Genomic DNA, 23,560 nt, shown 5'->3' on the forward strand with positions numbered 1-23,560 from the left:
GAAGATGGCGCCCCAAAGGTGGGACTTCCGCAGGAAGCACGACGACGTCACGGGAGGTGCACCAAATGGTGGACGTCGACGCCCACCTGGGCTACGAAAAAAAAAAAAAAAAAAAACAAAGAAAAGACTACGAATCCGGACCCAACCACAAGATCGCGGAATAATGCACAGCATAGTGAATCCAGAAAGATCTTCAAGCTGCAAAACTACACCGACAGGTAAGAAACTATTCGTTTCCTTTAATGCAATGTGTTATTTGTAAAATAAGTGCTGATGCCCAAAGATGGATCCGAAACCCATGTCCGGCGCTGCCACATGTTGGAGTAGCTTAAAACAAAGATTGCATACGATTCCACCCAATGCCTTTCATCTACCACCATACACTCCTTGCCCCTTTGTCTTACTGTTGCAGGTTCTTTTTGTTACCTGATTTTCCCCTTTGTCATAGTTTTTCTGTCTTTCTCTTACTTTCTTTTTTTCTTTTTATTTTTTCCTTGGTGTGGGTTAAGGTCTTCTGAGGAACATTATGGACCGGTCCCGAAACATTAGTGCGGGTAGGCCCCACTTGCAAACACTAGCTCAAAATTAGCGCTGCTCTCTTTGTTAACAAATGTTTTGTCCTCTGCTTCGTTACTGTGGTGGGAGTGTCCACAAGCAAAGCGAAAAACCCCTATATTTGTTGCTTTTGGCAGTTCTTTCTATTCCAGTCAACAACCAGAACACACAATTTTGGTTTTGCAGCAAGAATCCTTTTCTGGTTTCTCATGCTGTGCATTATTCCGCCATCTAGTGGTTGGGTCCAGAATAGTCTGTTATTTTTATTTTCATTTGTTTGGGGCGTTGTAGACCACCATTTGGTGCTAGGTCTATCCCTTATGTGATGTACGACAGTGCCCCGGTAGTTCCTGTGCGTGGTAGCCATCTTCAGATTAGTTTTTCTGGCGTTGGGTCTGGAGGCTAAGGGAGACTCTGAAAATTTGGACAAAATCTCAGAAAGAATCAAAGAATTGGACTACAAATACCACTGAACGACTACGAAGATACCGGTGAATAGAAGGAACATCCGTATGCCATTTTCCGTTGAGTATCTGACGAAACCGCGACACACATGGATCAACAGAGGGCAAGGTAGGAAAATACCCTTCAAATTCTGCCCAGAGTGCCTCCACAAGTTTGCCCAGCACAATCCACACAACATCCGTAACCTCTGCCTACCAGAGGACCACAGGGATAAGGACTGCAAGGCCTGTGCGGTCGAAGACCCTCAATGTATGTAGAAAGCAGAGAGAGTAACACTACAAAGCCATGCAACAGAGCAAGAAACAACCTTCGTTGAGGGACTTGAGCATCTCCATCTATGAGGACGACCAGGATGTGCCGGCAGAATCAACACCGGAAGGCTTGGACATCGAGATACTCAAAGGTGATGCCGAGAAGAGGCATACCGCAAAGGATTCCGAGAAAAAGATGGACAGAGTAAAACTCCCAACTGTCAGAACCCAGGTGCCACGAAAAGAAGGACCAACAAAAAGGCAGCCCAGGCGTCCAAGAAAATGACTATCGAGGGTCAGCTGCGATCAAGAGAACCACACGGATCCTAGGGATACCGACTAAGAAATATAGTCGTAATTGCCTAAGGCAAGTGCCGAACAAGAGGCCACGAAAGGAAAGACATCACCTTCAAAGCCAGAAACCACCACACCTAAGAAGAGGATCTCCCTGGCCTTAGACGGCGAAAGGGCCCTCAAGCTGGAGAAAGAGACGCCTCGAAGTGGAAATGGTGGCACTCCTTCAAGGAAAAAAGGAGTTTGACGAAGCGCTGAAGGAATTCTGTATTCCCGCGAAGCCCATTGCCGACTCCTTGATTAGCCAGCAGCCCCCGAACCATGCGAAGAAGACATCGAAGAACTCGATGCTCCAGAAGAGGAAGAAGCCTCGGGGACTTGAACGACCTCGACACAGAAGGCCCAGAAGAAGAAGTCTGTTGCTTTCCCTCGAAGGCTTCACCACCAGATGACATAGCCTTGTACAACAGCCTGATTAAGAGAGCAGCTGACACCTTCGGGGGTCCTCCTAGAGGAAGAACAAGCATTTACAATGCAATGGTCTCGGCATTGTTTAAGTTAGAGCTATTGGCATTGCCACCTACAAAAAGCCACCCACACAGAGCCACACACACAGAGGCACATACATACACACACATAGAGCCTCCCACACACACACACAGAGCCACGCACACACACAGAGCCACACAAATACACAGAGCCACATACACACAGACATTAGGGGGTGAGGGAAACACTGTTTCTGTATTATAGGCGACATTTTTACACTTATAAACAAAGCACTGTTAGCAGTATAATTGTTTTTTTTTTTTGTGCCAGAACCTGGTGCCCCCCCCACCGGTCTGAAGACCCCTGATCTACGCTAATGGGCATTTTAAGTTAGAGATTATTATATGCGTATTAGATGTGAGAAACCGCGAGTGGGGGGTTTAAACTAGGCAGATTTCAGAATTAAAAGACTCTGTATTAAGTGTGCTTCACGTCATTAAACTCGTGCCACAGTACACAATGTCCAGTGTAAAGAGGGAGCTGCATTACGAGTAGTGGAGTCCACGGAATATAACAGAAAAGAAGTGTTCCGCGGGGCACCTGGCTGTGCTGGGATCTAGCTGAAAGCAGTTGCACTGCTAACTCAAAGGTAGCTCCGCATCACACACTAGAGAAAACACAAAATTATGCGCAACCATTCTCTGGACTGGACTATGGGTTACGTCGTGATCTGTACCAAAGAGAACCGGTTTATATAAGAGGCTTTATGCATGTGGTCATCTGACTCACAATATATTCTATTGGGGGCAAGATGTTACTCAGCGCACTACACAACGATACACGGGCCGCACAATGGAAGGGCGCTCGTTACACGTGGGCTCTACATAGGTGACGGAACATCATAGAGCTGCAGAATGGTCTACAAAATGTGCACATTACACTGGAAGGTATACAAAGGGAACACTGCGACCGGCATTAGCACATCCCGCCATCTCCATTCCCGCCCCAAGAGTATGCTCACCAGGCGGATGAAGCCAAAACCGCGGTCACGATTGATGAACACCTCGCTGGGTTGGCCGTACTTGCTGAAGACCTTCCTAAACTCGTCCTCGTTCAGGTCTGGTGGCAGGTTGCCTACGAAGAGGCGACACCGCTGAGTGAAAGGCTTTTATCCAGGTTTGAGGAGGTTCTTGATGTCCAAGTTAATGGGCACCCGCGGCTCCTCAGGCTCAGCTTCTTCGAGCGGCTCGGCCTCATCTTCAGGCCGCCGGTCTTCTACCACCTCCTCCTCTTCAGGTCGCCGCAGCATGGCCGCCTCGGGCCCACGCTTCCCACGGGGTCCCCCAGAACTGTAATCGTATCGGCCCTGGTGGCGGCAGGCGGGGGTGCCACGGTACATGGACATGACAGTGTAGTAAATGCTCGGGCTGCGGTGCTACAGAATAAGCCGAGTGTCGCGATGCCTCTGTTAAGGCGCAAAGATATCGCTTCCAAGATGGCTACAAGAGGAGATGCTTGTCCTCCTGACGGTTGTCGACGTCACACGTCAATCTCACAAAGGCCGCCTACTCCCGAACCTTCCAACGGACTTGCCACCTTCCAGCAGGACATCTGAAACCGAAAGAATTTGGCACACACCGAGTGGCAGCCACGCTTTTGGGGTTTCAAAAACTCTTAAACGTCTCTTTTACATTTTGGTAGGCTCGCAACTGATGTGGGTCTCCTAATTTAAACGGAAATAGTGCAAGCATCATATTCTTGACCACAAGTGTGCAGCGGAACAGGGTTGTAAAATTACAAGGGTCATATCGGCCTCGGGCAATCTGGCAGTACCCTAAGAGACGAGCACACCACTGCCTTTCTCCGAGGTGAAAGCAGAAATGCCTCGGAGAAAGGCAGCGGCATTTTCGGATTCGGGGGCGTGTTTTCGGATTCGGGGGCGTTTAAACACGCCCATTGAAAATTAACGAAAATCACGCCCCCGAATCCGAAAAGGACGGGGCCTGTTCGGAGAGACAAAGCCTCTTCTCCAATGGCTGGCCAGCATTTAAGAGGCCAGCCAATGGAGAAGAGGAGAGAAGAGGGGCGGGTTCAAGCCCCTCTTCTCCAAAACATTAAATCTCCTGACTCCCGGTTCTGCCTTCGGCAGACCGGATGGTCCCGAGACCTAAAAAGGAGACTCGTGCTTCCCTTAGAGACTGACACCATCCACCAAGCGGACACAACTAAGTTAAGTGGGCCTCTGATGTTTGTGTAAGGAACGCTGCTCCTGTCGCTTCTCCCCCCACCCCTAAATCTACAAACCTCTAATCTTGAGCAGTGTGCTACTCCCTGCAAGCGCTTCAATGTCTCGTCTGGGAAGTAAGCACTATGTAAATACCGATTACAATTGCACAATACCAAAATACCTACCATTAAAGCAAGGGATGGTTGCAAATATTAAATATCAAGCCTTGCCTCAAGTTAATCAATTGGTGTCAAGCTCCGGCTTTGTAATCCATAATGCTATCTTGTCATTTGAACTAAAAAAAGATCTCCCTGCCAGTTCTCGATTGCTGGGGATTTTGGAAATTACATATTCTTGTCTTAGGCTAAAAGAAAAAGATGCATTTGAACTTGTCTTGGACAAAAATAATAAGATATATTTGAATTTTAGTTAAAGCAGGAGATGGAACTTCTGTCTCTTCTCTCGAGTGGAATCTCAAACTCCTCCGTTAAGGTGAGGGATTGGTAAAAATCAAGAGGAGGTTATTTTTAATGAAAGAGCCACACCCCGGAGTCCAATGATCTTCTGTATCGGCTGGTTGATGCAAAACAATCTTTTTATAAAGTGGGTGGCCAAATCCCTTATTCTGGGCTCAGAATATTGTGCTTAACATTGCACTTTAGGAAACATCTTGGAGAGAGACTTAATCAGTCTACAATCCAGAATAAATGTTCTGCTGACCTACTTCTACTATGTTGCTAATTGCCTGCTTGGGATTCCTGCCTGCAACCGAGGTCTTGTTATCTCTGAGATCTTCCCTATGAAAGCTGAATTTTCAGCAGGTTACCTAATTCTTTGTGGCTCTAGTGTTCTGTCGTTCCACCTGGCACCTGGGCAAGAATTAGGAAACTCCACAACATACTTCAGTTCCAACCCAAGCCAAGATTATCCAGCACGTCGTTTCTTTTGGCTCACCTGGCAGAACGGACAACTGGTCGAAAAGGTAGACACTTATGCATTTGCTTCACCTCTACTCCAAACACAGACTAACTAGGTCTGTGGTTTCTGCATAAACCCATGAAATGCTGAGCTCCACCAACATGGATGTCTGTATTCCACATTTGCCTCACTAGTCTACCGAACACAGGTCTCTGCTGCAAAATATGGTAGTCCACAATTCCACCCACAGGCATCCACTGTATCGTTCTGTGATACATCTGTTTTGAAGTTTTATTTATAAAGTTTTATATAGCGCTATCTAGACCCGTGGGTTTTGCAGCGCTTTACATACACGAAAGAAAATAATAGAATGGCATAGCATGAAATAAGGATGCAAGTGGAGAGAAACAAAGGTTCATGGTTCAGAGGGATAAAAGGCTGCCTGTGTGTTTTGCAGGAATTCAAACCTACAAACGTGATTGCATTCATTGTCCAACTCTTCTATCACTCCTGAATGTGTTGCCCTCATATAATGCTCACATTCACTGACCTGTGCCTGCATCATTTAAGACCTAAATTAGTGCTACATCCAAATCATTCACGACTCCGCATAAATCATCAGTGCTGTTGTATAAGTGCCTTCATTACTTATCCAGTTCGGTCTATTGTGACTGTTTATTTGTTACTGTATTGTGCCAGTTTTTGTCTTGTATTGCATTTCCATAACATTATTTATGATGTCTTGTATTGCACTTTCATTACAGGTCGACGCGTGCTTCAGAGGGGCCAGTGTACAAAGGTGTCTGCAAATGTTTCTGTCGTTCCAAAGGTCATGGCTTTCTCACTCCTGCAGATGGTGGTCCTGATATATTCCTTCACATTTCCGAGTAAGCGTTTGATAGTCGCTGGTTGAACTGTGCTAAAATGGGCCATTTGGGATTTTTTTTTCCCTTTTAATTCATACCTGCAACAGCGATCTGCCAACAGGAGAGCGCACAAACTTTCTACTGAAAGACATGGACATCATTTGGGAGTAGTCAGGGGTCGCAACTCTGACCTCTAACTTGCTTCCTGCTACTCCTGGCACTTCCTTTGCAACCCCTGGCCTCACAGCAACCAAAACGTTTGGCTCCTGCGAGGCCAGGGGTCGCAAACAAAATGCCAGGAGTAGCATGGAGCAAGTTGGAGGTCGGAGTTGCGACCCCGGACTACTACCAAATTACGTCAATGCTGACAGATGGAATTCAAGACTCCCATCTTCATTGGATTGGAAAACAATCATGTTGACATTTTCGGACTATTTGGTTTGATGGTCGAGATGTGCATTTGTATGGGGCTAAAACAAATCTGCTTCTTAATGACTGAACCTTGATAGACTATTGAAGTATGCACTTTAATTCAGGTGCAGTTAGCTACAGAGTTACCGGCATTATGGTGCGTCTTAACTCATTTGTATTGTTTTTCCAATTTCTTATCAGGGTGTCTAATGGGCAAAAAAAAAAATCAGGATTTGTAATCAGCAAGTGGACTGCTATGTCTGCTTGTGCAGGAGTTCTTCTCTGAAGACAGCCAGAATGGTCTGCTGCTATTAACCTCTTCACTAAAGCAGTTAAACTGTTTAGTGTTATTTGGTATCCAGAGAATTTCCTCCATTATTCAGAATACTGGAGTATGGTGGAGGGCATGCACTGTGTTAACTTACATGGAGTTTGTGAAACTACAAGCACGGTGACCAGTGTATTACGTGGACATACCATATTCACCTGCAAAGGATGATGGTTTTGCTGCAAGTTCTTTTCTCCCACTGCAAACATGGCAACATGCATGTGTTTATGCTGGAATTCTATTTACCACCAGCAGTACCCCAAAAGAAGTGCAATTACATCCAGATGACACCCTTTTGCAGTATGAATCTTTTCTGAATTCACATGCTGTGCAATATTCTGCCATCTAGTAGTTTGGTCTGGAACTCTCCTCTTGTATATTAGTCTGTCTCTTTTTTTTTTTTTTCGGTTGCCTCCTGTCTTCACTATTTGGTGTCCAGTCCAACCTCTCTTGCCATCAGACGCCCCCTCCACGGAAGCCTGCACACGTGGTTGCCATCTTCACATTATTTTTTTAACGCCGTTAGGTCTGGAAGCATTGCTGAATGCTCTATCTGCACTTGCCGTTTCGATTCCGCCTGTAGTGTCATTACAGGTTTGCCCAGAAGGACAACCATACTGTGTGCAACCTTTGTCACCAAGAGGTCACTGCGCTGACAACTGTGAGGCCTGCACAGAATTCAAAGACCTTAAGAACAAGGGAGAAACAAAGGCAAGCACACTGTGCTATGCAGTTGGGGGGGGGGGGCTCCATCGCTGGAAGACCTGGTGTTGTCGAGCAAGGTGGAAAACCTCACGCGAGATGGCTCCGACATCAAAAAGAAGGTAATTAACGTCTAACGACAACACCGAAAACATAAGGAGCCTCGAACAGACTCTAGAAATCAAAAGCTGCTTCAGCGACAAAGTTCTTGCCGACCAAAGGCAAGCAGAAGCTGAAAGAGCCCCTCTGGTCCCACATCCAGGACACCGCATGCGGATATGCCACCAAAAAGATGCTGGCGTCCCAAACGATCGACGTCGAGAGAAGGCAAAGAAAGGGTTGAGTGACCCACCGACACCAGCAGCCTCAATGTCGAAAAAGTGACTGACACTCACACTTGACACCGAAAAGATCAACGGGAAGAATAGGTGTCTCAAACCCGAAATGAAAGCAGTCCTCCAGTAAAGGAAGGATTTGGATGCTTCTCTCAGAGTTCAGAATTCTGTCAAAAGCTTGGACAGAGCACACACACAAGAGGGCAAGGATTTGGAAGAACTAGAGCCTCCAATGACCCTAGAGCGACAGCAAGAGGAGGATCAGGAAATCTTCTATGAGGAAAATGACCCATAGTCTCGGGGCCTGTTTCAAGATGAAGAGAGGTCAAAATACCTCAAACAAAATAGCAGGACCTCGCAACGAATTCCCCGGAGGAAGGAATAGACACACATCTGTCGGATTTCGCCCCTGGATGATATTGCCACGTACAACCAACTAATAAAGAAGATTGCAGACTAGTATTGTGTACAATTGGAGGAGGAGAAGTCTGAAACATGTTTTTATTAGAGACCTTGCTAACCTCACAGAGTGAGAGTAAATACCTGCCCATGCTGCCAGACATACTGAACCAGGGGAGAGAGAAAACCTGCAACTGGCAGGTCAGTGAACCCCGGGCTGAAAAAAGTACAAGCACTCCTCAAAGGACACCATACATTAGAGGTAAAGTGCCACCGGACTACATCATTGCAGCCAGGAAGAGGGCAAACATGCCAACTACTTCCGGACTGCTTCTAGATCAGAAGAGTAAGAGAATGGACATGGTGGGCAGGAAATTTGAAAGGGGAGCAACGACACAATGGCCCATAGCTAACTCTACTGCCTTGCTCATTGGATTTGCTTATCAACATAGAGAGGAGACTGCAGAGCTGATTAAACAAATCAGTATCAAGAGTGCGGAATCCCTTGCGGAAGAAGGGAAGAATATCAGCAACACCTGTTTGAAATCTTCCCTAGATGTTGCAGACAAATGATGTCGGGGACAACCCTAAGAAGGCATGCCTGGCTACGGGTGTCGGGCTTCATAAATGAGGTTCCTGCAAATATAATTAAAACAACTTTCAACTGGTAACACGTTTGTGGGAGCACAGTGGGTGATACCTTGCAGCAGCTGAAGAAGGATAACAATACTGCAAAATCGATGGAAGCTCTATAGTTCAGGGGACAGCAAAGGCGAGGATGTACACCTACCAGAAGGCTGGTGGGCAGAGGGGGCTTTCAAAGTGCTACCACACACCAGAGCTTTCAGAGTGCAAGCCAAGTGCAGAACCCAACCCAAATGTGGCAGTACCAAGAATCCCAGAGGCAACCCTTTCGCAGACGGGCGAGAGGAAGATCAAAGCCACCGAGAGGGGCTGCACCATTGAGCAAGTGACTTAGAAAACCAACACACCACACCTGTGGTTGGGGGGGGGCTAGGAGCCTTCTTCCAGGAGTGGAGGAAGTTCAGAAAAGTGGATACTTCACATGATCCAACAAGGCTATTGCATAGAATTATTCAAACACTCACCAGTGAAAGGACCAAAGAAAAGCATCCACACAAGAAGAAAAATACTTGGCTATGACAAGAAGTGAAAGAATTGCTGAATAAAAGGGCAATTGGGAGAGTGGCCAGGAAGGAAATCATCCACATTTTCTGATACTAAAGCAAGACTGATACCTACAACCTATTCTAGACCTCAGTTTCTTAAATGAGTTCGTAAAGGCACAGAAGTTCAAAAAGACAGTGCTGCACAATGTCATTCTGCAGGGAGACTATAGGGCTACCATACACCTAAAAAATGCATATCTGCACATCCCAATAAACCACAAGCACTTCTTGTGCTTCATTATAGACAGAACTTGCTATCAATTGAATGTGCTTCCATTCGTAATCAAATCGGCACCCAGAATGTTTACAAAATGCTTAGGAGCAGTGTCTGCAAACCTGAGAAGGCATGGGATATGTGTACCCTTACCTAGTTGACTGGTTGGTAAAAGCAAACTCATTACACAAGTGCAGAAGCAACAAAAACCGTGATGATGCTCCACAACTGAGATTTTCCATAAACCAGTCACCCGCCCCAAAATAAGAGAAGTGCTTCCTGGGAGCAAAATTCAACACAGCAGAAGTGTAAGCATACCCTTGCGAGAACAGAATACTTTTGATACAACAAGGATATCGCCAGTACCGTAAGGGTCAGTTTGTGACCGTGAGGACTGTAGGGAGGATGGCTTCCTGCATACCTTTAATACCATATGCACAGTTACACATGAGACCAATTCAGGACTGGGTCCAGAGCCAATGGTTGCAAGCACCTGGGTGTTGGGAAGATTTAGTGATTGCCTCTCAAAGTATACAGGAGGAGATGGTGTAGTGGAGCAGGATAAGTATAACGACAGGAAGACTCTTCATATTGCCAACTCCAACAGTGACCATTACTACAGACGCCTCGCATGTGGGATTGGGAGCTTATATGGGGAAGCTCAGATCAGAGGGATCTCGAGAACTGAATCAGTAAACACATAAACATACTGGAGCTGAAAACAGTGTTCTAGCCATGAATGTCTTTCAGAAGCCGCTGTGGGGAAAGTCAATACTAACCAAACGGACAATACAACAACTATGTTGTACCTCCACAAGGAGGCACGAAATCCTCTGCCCTTTCAAGGCTAGCACAAAAGGCCTGGAAATGGGCCATCCAAAGACCAACATAACAACAATACAACTAATGGGGAAAGACAACATAGAAGCGGGCAAGTTGAGCAGACAAGCATCCAACTCAAGAGTGGGAACTGAATCAGAGAGTAATCAAAAAGGTGTTCAGATGAAGGGGGACACTAGAAATGGAAGTTTTCGCTCAACCAGAAAATGCAAAATGCCAATCCTTGGCGTCCAAACATCCACACTAACACTCCCTGGGGAATGCACTGTCTGAAGACTGGTCAGGGAGGTTTGCTTACGCTTTTTGCCCAATCCCACTGTTACCATTAGTGACCAACAAACGCAGACCGTTCTATATGACTTTAATACTCCTCGCCCCACAGTGGGCAAGACAGACTTGGTTCTCAGACCTAATAGAGATGACATACAACAAGGTGCAGAGGCAACCAGCATTACAAGATCTGCTCTTCATGCAGGAAGGGAGGATTCTCCACCCCAGAACCAAGCGCTCTGATTCTAGCAGCATGGCACCTGAAGACATAGATTTTGGACACCTGAGACTGCCTGAAACAATGGCAGTCCTCAGAAGCAAGAAGGCCGACAACTAGGAAATGTTATATGTTATGTTATTTAAATTTATATCTAGGCGCAACAGCTACCCAAAAGGGTTTCCTGGCGCCCGGCGGAAACAACAAAAGATAGGGGAGTAAAACTAACTGATTTAAAAAGCCAAGTTTTAAGTGACTTACGACAAAGTGTAACATTCATCTGTGTGCGAAGAGACAACGGAAGAGCATTCCACAGAACAGGGCCCAAATAGGAGAAAGAACTGCCACCCATACGGGATAGTCTGATCTTTGGCACCTGAAATTTAGCCTGAGTAGTAGATCTGAGAGTACGTGAAGGCAAATAGAGAAGAACTAGATTTTGCACATACATGGGAGCGAAGTGGGAGAGATATTAAAGGTGGGCTAGAAATCTGGCCACTTACAGGACCGGAGAATCTACAGTTACTTCACACACCAGCTAGACAACAAACTCATTTATGCATCTTTAAAAGTTCATCTGTCGGCAAACGTGCCCTACACAAGGGGTTACGTAGGAAGAAACTTCTTCACTTATCAAGAGATTTCAGGAAGGGACTAAAAGAATAGCCCACCAGGAATTACACCAACACAGAATCTAAATGAAGTGAAAAACAATATACAAAAGGAAGTGCTTTGGAAGTATAATGTTTTTAGTGAAAGTTCACAGAATCGCCTAATTACCAAAATGTATTGTAAACAACCCTTTGAGTCACTTCACAAGGCCACTTTATCATTGGTCACACTAAAAACAGCCTTTTTAATCACAATGTCATTTCTCCATAGAGTAAGCGAGTTGCAAACATGAACCATCCAGGAACCATACATGCAAATACACAAGGACAGGATAGTCATGAGGGTAACCTACATTTCCTGCCAAAGGTCATATCCCAGTTTGACATAAACCAGACAATCCAAACATCTACTTTCTTCCAAGAGCAAAAAACTGGCAGAAAGAGCACTACATAAACGAGACGCATGACAAGCGATAATGTATTCTATGGATAAAATAAAGCCAATCAGGAAAGGAAAACAGCTCTTCGTATCATTCTCAGAAAATATAAACTGGAAACAGGTCACTAAGAACACCATTGCGAGGTGGATTAATCAAACAATCCAGATGTCATAGCACAGCTGGCATACAACTAGAAATAAAACCAAGAGCCTATTCGACACATACGAAAGGAGCTACAGTAGCCTTCCTGGCAAATGTTTTGTTTAATGGCATTTGCATGAAAGCCACTTGGTCGTCGGTGCACACGTTTACAAAACACTACTGTAGCGACGTACAGATGAATAGGGAGGCACAAGTGGGACTAAGAGTAATGAACAATTTGTTTACAAGCTCGAACACATCTCCAATCCAGCCTCCACACAATGATGAAAAACGCTACAAAATCAGTGCACACTAGACTGGATTAATCCACGAGGGATAAATTGTCATTATTTCATCAACAATAGTATATTAATTTCTATTGGATTACTGTCATGAATTTGTTGCTGATTACTTAAACCTTATGACAAAATCTACTCAAGATAGCTGTAGGTATGGTTCTTTTTTGTTTTATTTTCTCTTATTTAAAAAAATAGTGTCCAACTCAACATATTCAATGATATCTTTATGAAAATTTTCCACTTTCCTCATACTTTTTTTTTTACAAGAATAAACTGAAGGTCCGTGTCTTAATTTATATCCTAGATCCGTCTCCTAGGTAGGCCACATATGTATCCACTTAACACCTAATCTGTCAAAAAGACATATATATTATTATACAAAGATTGAGGTTTTTTTGGGGTTATTTATTGTGGACTCCTTATGCAAGGAAAGTCGTTTATTTCGGCCTGTTGAATTTCTGGCCGCCTCAGGACTGTACAAGGCGAGTTACCTTTTAAGTAAAACATGAAATTAACAAATACCTGCTGTCATTATGGGTATTACTGGCATGTATAAGAACACAATAGTTATCAATATGTGACTAAGTCAACATGGAGGTGCCCAAATAGAATATTGTTTAAAAACAGGTCAACATGTGCGTTAAAAACAGCCATTTTCTTCCATGCCCCTGATGTGTGCATAGCCACATGGATATATACATATTAGCTCGACCAAAATAAACGGTGGGTTACATGCCGACGAGACGGTGAAAGAAGACAGGGAAAGGCTTCGGCTTGCTCTCGTTTGTGCCTCTCGTGCTCGCTCCCCTTGAGTGGATTATCATCCCGGTGACCACATGCTTTTCATGTCACAATCTTGCAGGACTGTCTATATTAATAGATCCTGAGTCCGAAGATAATGTGCTTTTCATACCACATTCTTGTGGAAAAAGTCTATACTCGGGGAGGTGGAGCTGATTGCAATCCCTGACAATCTGTATAGTGCAGCGGGACCGTTCAGGTGCAACGCATTCCTTAAACTCATGTGGGTAATCAAACATGTTTAGAATCCTACCTGTGCGTTCTCTTATCTCCCCCTTAGATGAGCTTACTCCAATTCGCACATAATGGAGACCAGCTAGAGGGTTTTCAATTTGTCTGTGGGAAGAGGGTGGCAAAATAGTAAATATCTCATACATATTGTCATCCCCATGTAAAAAGGTGTTCGGAGGGGCGGGGGCTGTAAAACCTACCTTGAGAAGCTGAGGTCCGCTTAGTCCAGTCTGCTAAAGGTATAAAATCAATATCCTGGATGAAGTCAATGGATCAGTTATCCAAAATGTAGGTTACTCCTTCACCCAGATGCTCCTTATTTAAATGGATGCGTCTTTGCCCTGCCGGTATGAAGTCAAGGACCGGTTTCAAAGTTAACATGTGTCATTCAAAAAGAAACAAACACACAAACCGGTAGTACTCAGAAAAGTGCTTACAGAGTCATTCGAACGCAGTCTGTCTCCCCGGTGCTACCAACGTAGATGAGCAAATGTGTACTTCCTTCATTTTTTAAATGGCTTGTGCTACCCGAAAGTGAATAACTTCTATCATAGTCACGTGGTTTGGGTGCTGAATAGCTAGAACGTAACTCCAGAGTTAACATGGAAGAACGATATGGACACAGTGCGCAGCATGCGAATCCAGAAAAGCTTCACGCTGCAAAACAAAATGGTTACTTACCTGTAGGAGTAGTTTTGCAGGTTGATGAATTTGTTTGGATTCACATGCGACCCACCCACCTCCCCAGGAGATGAGGCAAACAGAAGTGGACAAAGAACATAAAGAATATGCAGTAAGGAGGAAGACCAGGAAAAACCAAATAAACTCATGGTTGTAAATAAAACAAGCATTTGCAATGCAATAGGTCTCGCATTTACGCGAGTTTAAGCTATTGGCATTGTAAATGACTGCGTTTTATTTATGTTTCACAAACGAAAACATTAATTAAAGGCATTGTCATTCACAATGTCAAAGCTCAAACTTGTGTAAATGTGCGACCTGTTGCATTGCAAATGCTTGTTAAACTTGATGAGGAGTTATATCATGTAGAAATATAGCTCCAGTGCAATGAAATAGCATCGATTCGTATAAAAAAATATAATTAATACGATTCTATGATCCTATGAAATGATAACTATACGCCACGATCACTTAACAGTGATTATATTTGCAATATTGCGTTCAACAAATGCACCCACTTCTCACCTAGTAACCATTGTGCTTGTTAAAACATAGTGCAAAATGCATACAGTATGTTCTCGGGTGCCTCTTCAGGGGCATGGAGTGATGTATAAATGCAACAATACAAAATGCAAAGGCAATAATATATTTTCCCTACATATGTAGTCACAGAGCAGTATTGAAAATGTCTTCTTCCTCATTGGCCTAATTGTTTACTATTTCACAGAATACATAGTCACCACCACTAAATTTACTTCTCATACAATGCACTGTACTCGCCCTTCTAAAAAATGCAGTATAGAGTTTCAAAAATGAAAGTGATCGAATAACAATTTGCGCAATACAAACATATCTGTCTCTGTGGAGAAAACACAATCGGAATACAGGTTGAAAATAATGTGCAGCAGCGATATTTCATTATGAAAAGTAAGCCTTTTGAAAAACACTCAATCGTTGTGCGTTTCCTTCATCCCCCATAACAAGAACAGAAAAAAGATACAACATATCACTGCAAACGCACATTTACCCATAAATGATGAGCACAAAATATTTTTCATCGAGTGCCTTTTAGCTGTAATTAGGGAGACATTAATCAGGCGTCTAATTAAGCTACCTGTAACGGATTTTTAAATGTAATGGTTTCTGTCACAGAGTGAAAACATGCATCATGTTTTCTGACATCGAGGGCCATTATACGTGGCTGTGGGGGGAGGCGGGGGGCAAAATGTAAATGCAGCTTCTTTTTAATTGGATTTATGAAGGCAAGCATATTTCCTTTTCCAACTGCAGAAGGGGCTACGCCGTATACATGCGGATGGGTAATGAAACTACAAAACAAGCTGCTTGCCTCATTGTGTGATTCAGTGTCATTCACAGGGAGTACGTGTGCACGTGCTCAGGCAGAGGGACAAGGGAGCGGGGAGCTTGGGGATAGGGGGGCAGAACCAACCTTGTGCGTAACGTAACTGGTGCGAATGTGATGCGCAATGTAGTTTGCGCTCACGTAAAGCGCTCCAAACCCTTCGAGTCCAGTTTGCGCTATAGAAAGCTGCAAAGAATAAATAACAAGCAAAGTTGAAAAATATATAAATAAACCGAGCGCGGTGTCCTTGAAGCGGCCCGCTCTTAGTTTTAAAGTAAAACAAAACAAACAGGTAGGGGAGGGACAGTTGTGAGAGGCGCCATGAGCAAACAATCTCTCGGCATGCTGTGGCGGGGAAGCGCATTCCAGGCGGGGGAGCGGACCCTTTGAAGTATGATGCTGAGGCTGTGGCTACATGTGCACGCGCCAGTGGGCTGAAGCGCTTCCCCAAACGGATTGCATGGCAGCACGATGCACGTGATTGTGCGCGTGCTCGCCATGCAATCCACTTTTGAGAGCACTTTGAAATGCCCCTCTTACTAGAGTCTCGCATAGCGATTGCGTAAACGCAATAGCTAGGCGAGACCTAAAAAAGGATCTGAAGATGGCGGCCATGTGTGGCGGCTTCCATGGAGGGGTGTTTGTAGTCAATAGGGGTTGGTCTGGACAGCACATAGTGGGGACAGTCATTGCTCAACAACAAAAAGATAAAAAGAAAAAAGGGACTAACATACAAGAGGAAGTTACCGACCCAACCACTATATGGTGGAATAAGGCACGGCATGTAAATCCAGAAAACTATTCAAGATGCAAAACGTCTTCTACAGGTATCCATTTCATTACACCTCCTGGATTCGAAGGTGCCCTTGTCACAACCAAGTTGTCTGTGAACACTTACACACATTCCGCTACTTGAAATCGCAGCTTTTACACCGAAGCCTAGGTATCAATCAGTACATTGCGTGCCAATACTGCCAAAGCTTTTCAGAACCACTGCCCATATTTTAGAATGGCAAACATTTGCGACCCACCTTGCTTTAGTGGACATGAGCTGAGCGATTATTGATTTATTTATTTTTGTTTTGTTTTTTGCATAACTAAAACATTGAGTGGTTCCTACTGTCATTTACAAACAACACATGACATGGCTACTAAATTTGCACTGAAATTCAGTTTTACTGACAAAGCTGTATTGCACACAAATGATAAATGCGTGGAAATTGGGTTTAATTGAATATGTATCATTTGTGTATCACCAAGTAAGAATATCTTGATTTGTTTTGATCACATTAAAATCTTTGTGTCTATCAAACTTCAGTTGCCAAAAAAGTGCTACATTTTCTTTTGCCTTCCTATAACTGCTGATTGTGTATAGTTCATTTACAGGTTATTTACCTTTTGGTTGTGTCTTATAAAAAATGACATCCTGCAGCCCTTCCTTTCTCACTCCCTGTACCCAGTGCAAGATTGTCTCAAAATTCACTTTAATGTATTTCTCTGACTGCAAAGTGAGAGTTTGTAAACCCCAATCCCCATGTATAATTTTTTTTAAAAAGCAGTAATTTGTCAGAAGACATAGCCTGACATTTGACCTTGGTCATTAAAGCATAGCAAATGTGACACAGAAGCATTTAACCTATGTATTTATCTTACTTATTGCTTGGACTGTCTGACCCACTAGTGGATTGCAACCCACAGTTTGAAAACCACTGCTGTATACAGTTTCCATCTAGAGTTTGGGCTTTGAAATTCCTTTTTTGTCCACCATTAACTCTTTCTGTACAGTGGGCAATACTAAATTAAAAAGTCTTTCTTACAAAGAGTATTTTCATTTTTCATAATATGTGGGCATAAATAAAAACAAAGGCACAGATTTTAAATCTTCAGTGTACCTCCCCACGTTTCTAATTATGACACAAAAGCTTTAGCAACACTTTTTACTAAATGTAATCCTTTGTATAAGAAAGTGCTTTTGTTTACATTAAAATGTGTGAACATCCCATATTGGTTGGGAAATAACAATATCATATTTTACCCAGTCATAATAGAACCAAACTTTGGGAATACAAAATCGCAATAAATGTCTACAACGTTTGCTCGCAAGTACAAATGTTTAGCACCAACCCCATGTGTTATCAACTCATTGCAAACCATTATTTTGTGCCCCATTTTGATGCATCAAGTTCCTGTTTTAGATTTCTCACACTGATAATGATTCAAAAGTAACAGATTTTCACCCTTTTTACAAAAAATATAATCTTTCTTCTACTTTACGTTGTTGATCATGAAACATTAATATTGGCACCTGTGGAAAGTTTTGCATGAAGGAAGCCTTGATGATTTTTTTCTGTGGTCAGCTCTGCTTCCATGATGGCAGGTGGACACTATCTTGCAGGAAGCCGATCTCCCTACCCTAGCCAGAGCTCATAGTAGTGACGGATGCATTCTCTGGTTGGGAGGCATCATGTGGGAGAAATGAAGTTAAGAGGTCCGAGGTCCTAAGCAGAGTGGCATCTCCACATTAACCAATTGGCCCTCCATGCCATCCGGCTACCCTTAAAAGCCTAACTACTGACCATCAAGGGGAGTTTGGTGCAAATAATTGCTAAAAACTTAATTGCCATGTAGAACTGCAACAAGTGAGGCAATGTACTGTCCTAGATCTTGTGCCAGGAAACATTGCTCCTTTGGGCATGGCCGCACAACAGGGTATCTTCTTGGCAGTCACTTAACTGGTGGAGTCTCGGAATACCAGAGCAGATGTTGGCTGGTGGATCGTGCATGCCGCCATCATCTTGAGGTGTCTTAAGACTTCTTCCACCAGGTGGTACACTGGCTGGATCATTTTGCAACTGCAGAAAACGTGTAGTGTCAAGACTTATGCACTGGAGATTCTGCTGAGAAGATGCATTCTGCCTGCGGAGGAACACGGGCCTAGTCTGCATTTCCATTGCTACTTCTCCTGCCTCAAGTTATGAGCATCTCAGGATAGTCAAGCCTAAGTTATCTCTGTAGCCTCTGATTGGCCCAGTAGGATGTGGTACCCAGATCTCTTGAGCCTGATCATTTGCTCTTCGATCAGGCTACCCTTCCGGGTGGTGTCCCGTTTCAGCATCAGGACAAGGCCCTGTAGTTAAATCTTAGAAGTTTTTAGCGCAGACGTGGCATGGGGGCAACAGAGGCCTTTACAAAAGAACTGTTGCAAAATAATCACATCAAGAATATAATACAGATGCAAACGTGGAGTAATTAAAAAAAAAAAAAAATCGGGAGTAAGGGGGATATAAGCTGCACATGAGAAGTTCCGAGACAGTCAGTCCTTGGGTAACATTGAGTTCCAGAAGAGACAAATTAAAGCATACATTTGAGAGCAGTTGCCTCCTCTATGTGCAGAGATAGCGAAAACAGTTGTTTTAATTTGTCATCTCAAGTAATTAATGTGATTCTCACAGCTCAACGCCCCTCGACCAAAATAATTTATTTTTTATGCTGAGAAAGAGTATGTGGCTAGTGAATGGCAAGTTATCAGTTGTATTGTCACTGGCCCAGCAAGGTCGTGGGGTGGGCCCAGTTAAAGGGTGTATGCTCGCCCTGTCGGCTTTTTTCAGTTTGCCTGGCCCAACCGTCCACTTTTAAATCACCAGTTGTAATGAGATGTCGGAAGGATTTGGCACTCCCGTTTCCTCTGCATCATGCCTTAGTGGGACCTAAACTCAGTCCTTGTATGTCGTATGTGTGCATCGTCAGAGCCAATGTAGAGTTGTTGCCTACGGCTCCTTACCACGAAGACCGTATTCCTTTTTGCAATGATCTCTGCAGGTCGAGTCGATCAATTAAAGGCGCCGTCAGTGGTGCACGGACTGCGCCTTTAATTGATCCACTCGACCTGCAGAGACGCTCCCATACATACGCCTCTTTCCTTCCTGATTAGGACCCGGGCTATCTTTCTGCCGAAGGCTACACGTCGGCCAGTCCGGCAGCATTCTTACATATTTTTTCTGCGCCACACCCCTCAAACAAGGGGAGAAGCTCTGTGGGCTTGATCTGCAGAGTGTTAAGCGTTTTTATTGAACGCACAACGGAATTCTGTGTTTACGGTGACCTTTCCTTTGGGTTTGTCGCTCTCAAGAAGTTGAATACTTTACAGAAAATGACTGTCAATGCGGATCGTCCTTCGCATTAAGACCTGCTACGATCTGCTCACTGTTAAGGATCAAAGAAAACCCGCAGTTGAAAAACTTCTTTTAGCTTGAATACCACATTTCCTTGAGGGCCTCGGGAACTCTACATAGCAAACAAATATGATGTACTGTATTATTCATTCCATTTGCCTTCATATTTTATTCTCCAAAAGGTATTTTGAAAATAGACCGTTTTCTCATATGTAGTCTACATCGAGTTTAAAAAGACATTGGATCTCATTTTAATGAAGTCACCAAAAGCACATTTGCTTCTTTGACGTGCTACGGCTACATAATTGCTACCTTTCAGAAAGCACTAATTTAGTTACACGTCACCTTGCCTGAAATTGTAATTCTGGCTTCCCATCATTTCAATCATTTGAATGTGACCCTGAAGGGCGTTTCTCACCTCTTGAAAAGTCCCTCTGTACACAAGCTTTGACCAACAGTGCATCTAACATATATTTTGTCCAGTGCAGTTTTCAGACTGACTTTTCACAGAAACGCACACTGCACTCGACAAACTTTTCCTTCTATTTTATATTTTCATTTGCCTCGGAAGGCGAACAGAGTTATCGGATATTTACACACCGAAGCTGTTACCATTATTACACAAAATGGAGAGTGCAGCATGAGACCTCAAAAGGGCAAATAGGATTCTGAGCGGTTTTGTTCTGGTCAACAACACTATTTGAACGCCTTTACTGTCCTAATTTTATGTATATTCACTGAAAACTAATTTTTAAAGTGACGTTCTAGTTAGGTGAACATTTCAGTGACAACGTAACGTTATTAAACAAAAAAAAAACCTACTGAATTTCACCAGTTTTAGTATATAACTTGTGCCCTAAGGTAAACTATAACTTGTGCTCACGCATGCCATGCAGTGTCTTGTCATCAAAGGTGTCATTTTAGATGTTGCAATTATGTTATAAGTGATATCATAGAATGTGTCATGAGTGATGTAATATGTAAGGAAAAAACCCCGCACCAAGCACATCCTTTGGCATGGGGTTGGTCCAACCCCTGTGATCAGCCAAACCCCACCCAGCACAGGCTGGTTGAAATGACCTGGACTGCACCCAGGCTCTGCATCCAACCCCCCTTCCCCGCAGCTGGAAGCACACCCCTATCGTAGGAAGAGGTTGAGTCCCCTCCCTTCCAAACACCTATTTGCCTGGCCCCCCGCCTTATTTTTATTTTTTTGAGGAAGGGGCACATCCCCCGCACTAGAGCCAACATTGCTCCCATCCAGCGGGAGCAGCTACTTAGTTCTGCTTATCCTGCCAGATGGTAGCAATTGCAGTTCCCTGCCCGTAAGACCACGGGCAGGGAACCAGAAGTATTTGAGCTCCCGCCAGGTGGGAGCACACTTCTTTCCCTTTCCACATCCCTGCAGGCAGGGAAAAGTACTGTGTCCGGGGGTGGGTTCCCCGGGGCACAGATCAAGAGCCTGCCCCTGGTGATTGAGTCCCCGGGGCCTTGTAAGGCTTGGAGAGGTGGGCCGCACGCCTCCTCCACTTTTTAATCACATGGTGCCAGGGGATTGTGTCCAAAGGGCTACCAGTGGCTCAGGGAGGGATGTCGCAGGCCCTCCTCTAATAATTATAGTTACAAAATGCTGACTGGCCCTTCTGGGAGCACCCCACCACTACAGGGCCTGGGAGTTAGGCTATCCCCCCTTAAAAAAAAAAGTACAACTCAGGATAGCAGACTAAGTACTCTAATGGCTGCCAGCAAAAAAAACATTTAATGTGTCCCATTGCAACTTGCTAGTATGAGGGAGGCGTCTCCTCTGGTATGTCCTTCACAACGATTTGCATAGCCTCTTTTGTGAATTGCAAAGACTTGATCCCACTCCGAAAAAGATTTTTTGTGTGTTTTGTACACAAGGCCCCACGTTCTGTAGACCACTGTGACATCCCCGTGCAGGAGAAGTGAAGCACCATGAATACAAGAAGCTGTGGGGGGGGGGGGCAATAGTGGGGCACTGGCTGAGTGAGGGGGAAGAGGTGGATGCAAGGTGATGTTTTCCGCTTCATTTTCACAGATTAAAAGTACTGCACTAATGCACCTGTGGGTTAGTGATTTGCATAAAACAAATCACTAACCCATAGGTATTGCTGTACACTGTGCAATGCATGCAGATCAATGGAAAGAGTCTTAGGGAGAACTAAGTAAGATATGTATCTTAGTTCATCCTACCCTCCTGCATTGTGATCCATTTTCTTGTGATACAAATGCAATAGTTTCTCCCTAGTGCCACCAACTGAAGTACATTTTAAGTGCCTTTTGCAGATTGTGATGGCAGCATTTAACTGCTTATGCAGCCAGATAGTTTTTTATCTCTGAATTTAAAGAAAGTGTTTCTGGTGCTTCAGATTGGCATAGTCACGATAATGATGGTAGTTTTATCTGGTTGGAGAATCACAGCAGAGTGTAAGCAAATGGAACTGTCTTTGACACTCATTGATGTGATGATTCAGTTGTGTTGCTTTGCCTCAGTGGACAGTAGAAGTACTACAGTTTTTTTGTTTTTATTTTTTAATCAAGACCAACTTCCCAGAGGGAAATTTGAAGACATCTGTAGCATATTGTGGACCCCGATAGGAAAAAGTGTAAATATTTTTTGAGGGGTCAGGGTGATGAGCTGGGCAGCGGTGAGACATGGACAACACACATTGACTATAATTCCAGACTATGAATCTCAAATGTTTATTTGTTTGCTCATTATTATGACAGAATGCATTATATCTTAAAGATATGTTGCTTCATTTTGTTTTTAAATAATTGTTTAGAAAACCCCAATCTGCATGTGGAAAATAAATACTAAACTTGTACTATTTGTTGACCAGATTACAGTGGGTGAGCTGATGCTTGGAGAAATGGTGAAAGGTGTGACATTAACAGAAATGAGAACTTTCGGCCAAATGCAAGGATGTTAACTTTGCTCCCTTTTATCTATTGGCTGTTATTTTTCTCTGCTTTAAATTGTAATTCTTCCTGGATTATCTTTTTCGGGTTGTTTTCAACTATAGACAAAAAACGTGGCGAGCACTGGGAAATAAACTTCTTCGGCTCCATCAGTTTATGGATGCTCACACATTGCACGATTTGCAATTGTTTTGGGTGGCGAGGAGGTGGAATGTGTTAGCATTTTTCATTGAAAAGTTTTTATTTAACCTGAATTGTCTGTATTTCTCTGTATACAGCATCGAAGGGGAATATGTTCCAACAGAAGGGGATGAGGTCACCTACAAGCTCTGTACTGTTCCGCCCAAGAATGAGAAGATACAAGCTGTTGAAGTTGTGATCACCCACTTGGCCCCAGGAACCAAGCATGAGACGTGGTCTGGCCATGTTATCAGCCCCTAAACCCCATGATCCCTGATCCTTGAGAGAGACTGTGGGCAGATACAAAGATGCCTGTAATTTGCCCTAAATACCTCCATTTCCCCCACCCCTCCCCATGAATATTTGACACACACTGCCTTTCACGAAGAGAATGTATTACATTTGTCAATCATTTTGTATAAGTGTAAGAGGAAAAAAATATTTTTAAAATGAGCAGAAACGTACCACATTAAAAGAGCTTAAATCAATGTTATAATGTATGGTCTTTTTTTTATTTTTTACCACTGGAGATTGGTTATTCATTTTAGCATGGCAGATAACGTGTGTTATAAACTGTATAGTATAAATTATATATATAATACTGTTCTTCATTTTAAAATTACTTTGATGCATAAAGCGTGTTGTGTACATCAAGTGACATCTGCATGCAATAGAACCTTAAATAATATAAATATAAACCATTGTATCATTCCCAATAAATATAGTG

At 43.7% G+C, this 23,560-nt stretch overlaps 1 protein-coding gene across 2 annotated transcripts in view; it reads left to right on the forward strand.

Moving 5' to 3' along the window:
- Positions 1-23,321, forward strand: part of CARHSP1 (calcium regulated heat stable protein 1) — a 158,738-nt gene extending 135,417 nt beyond the window's left edge. For both annotated transcript variants that reach the window (XM_085628271.1, XM_085628272.1), the window contains exons 3-4: positions 5,964-6,086; positions 22,932-23,321. In XM_085628271.1, the coding sequence (XP_085484397.1) occupies positions 5,964-6,086; positions 22,932-23,094 (286 nt within the window). In that variant the 3' untranslated portion in view covers positions 23,095-23,321. The remainder of the gene's footprint in view (positions 1-5,963; positions 6,087-22,931) is intronic.
- Positions 23,322-23,560: the final 239 nt, after the last annotated feature.

This window comes from Triturus cristatus, chromosome 10, assembly GCF_964204655.1.
Source record: "Triturus cristatus chromosome 10, aTriCri1.1, whole genome shotgun sequence".
In the NCBI taxonomy this organism is placed as follows: Eukaryota; Metazoa; Chordata; class Amphibia; order Caudata; family Salamandridae; genus Triturus; species Triturus cristatus.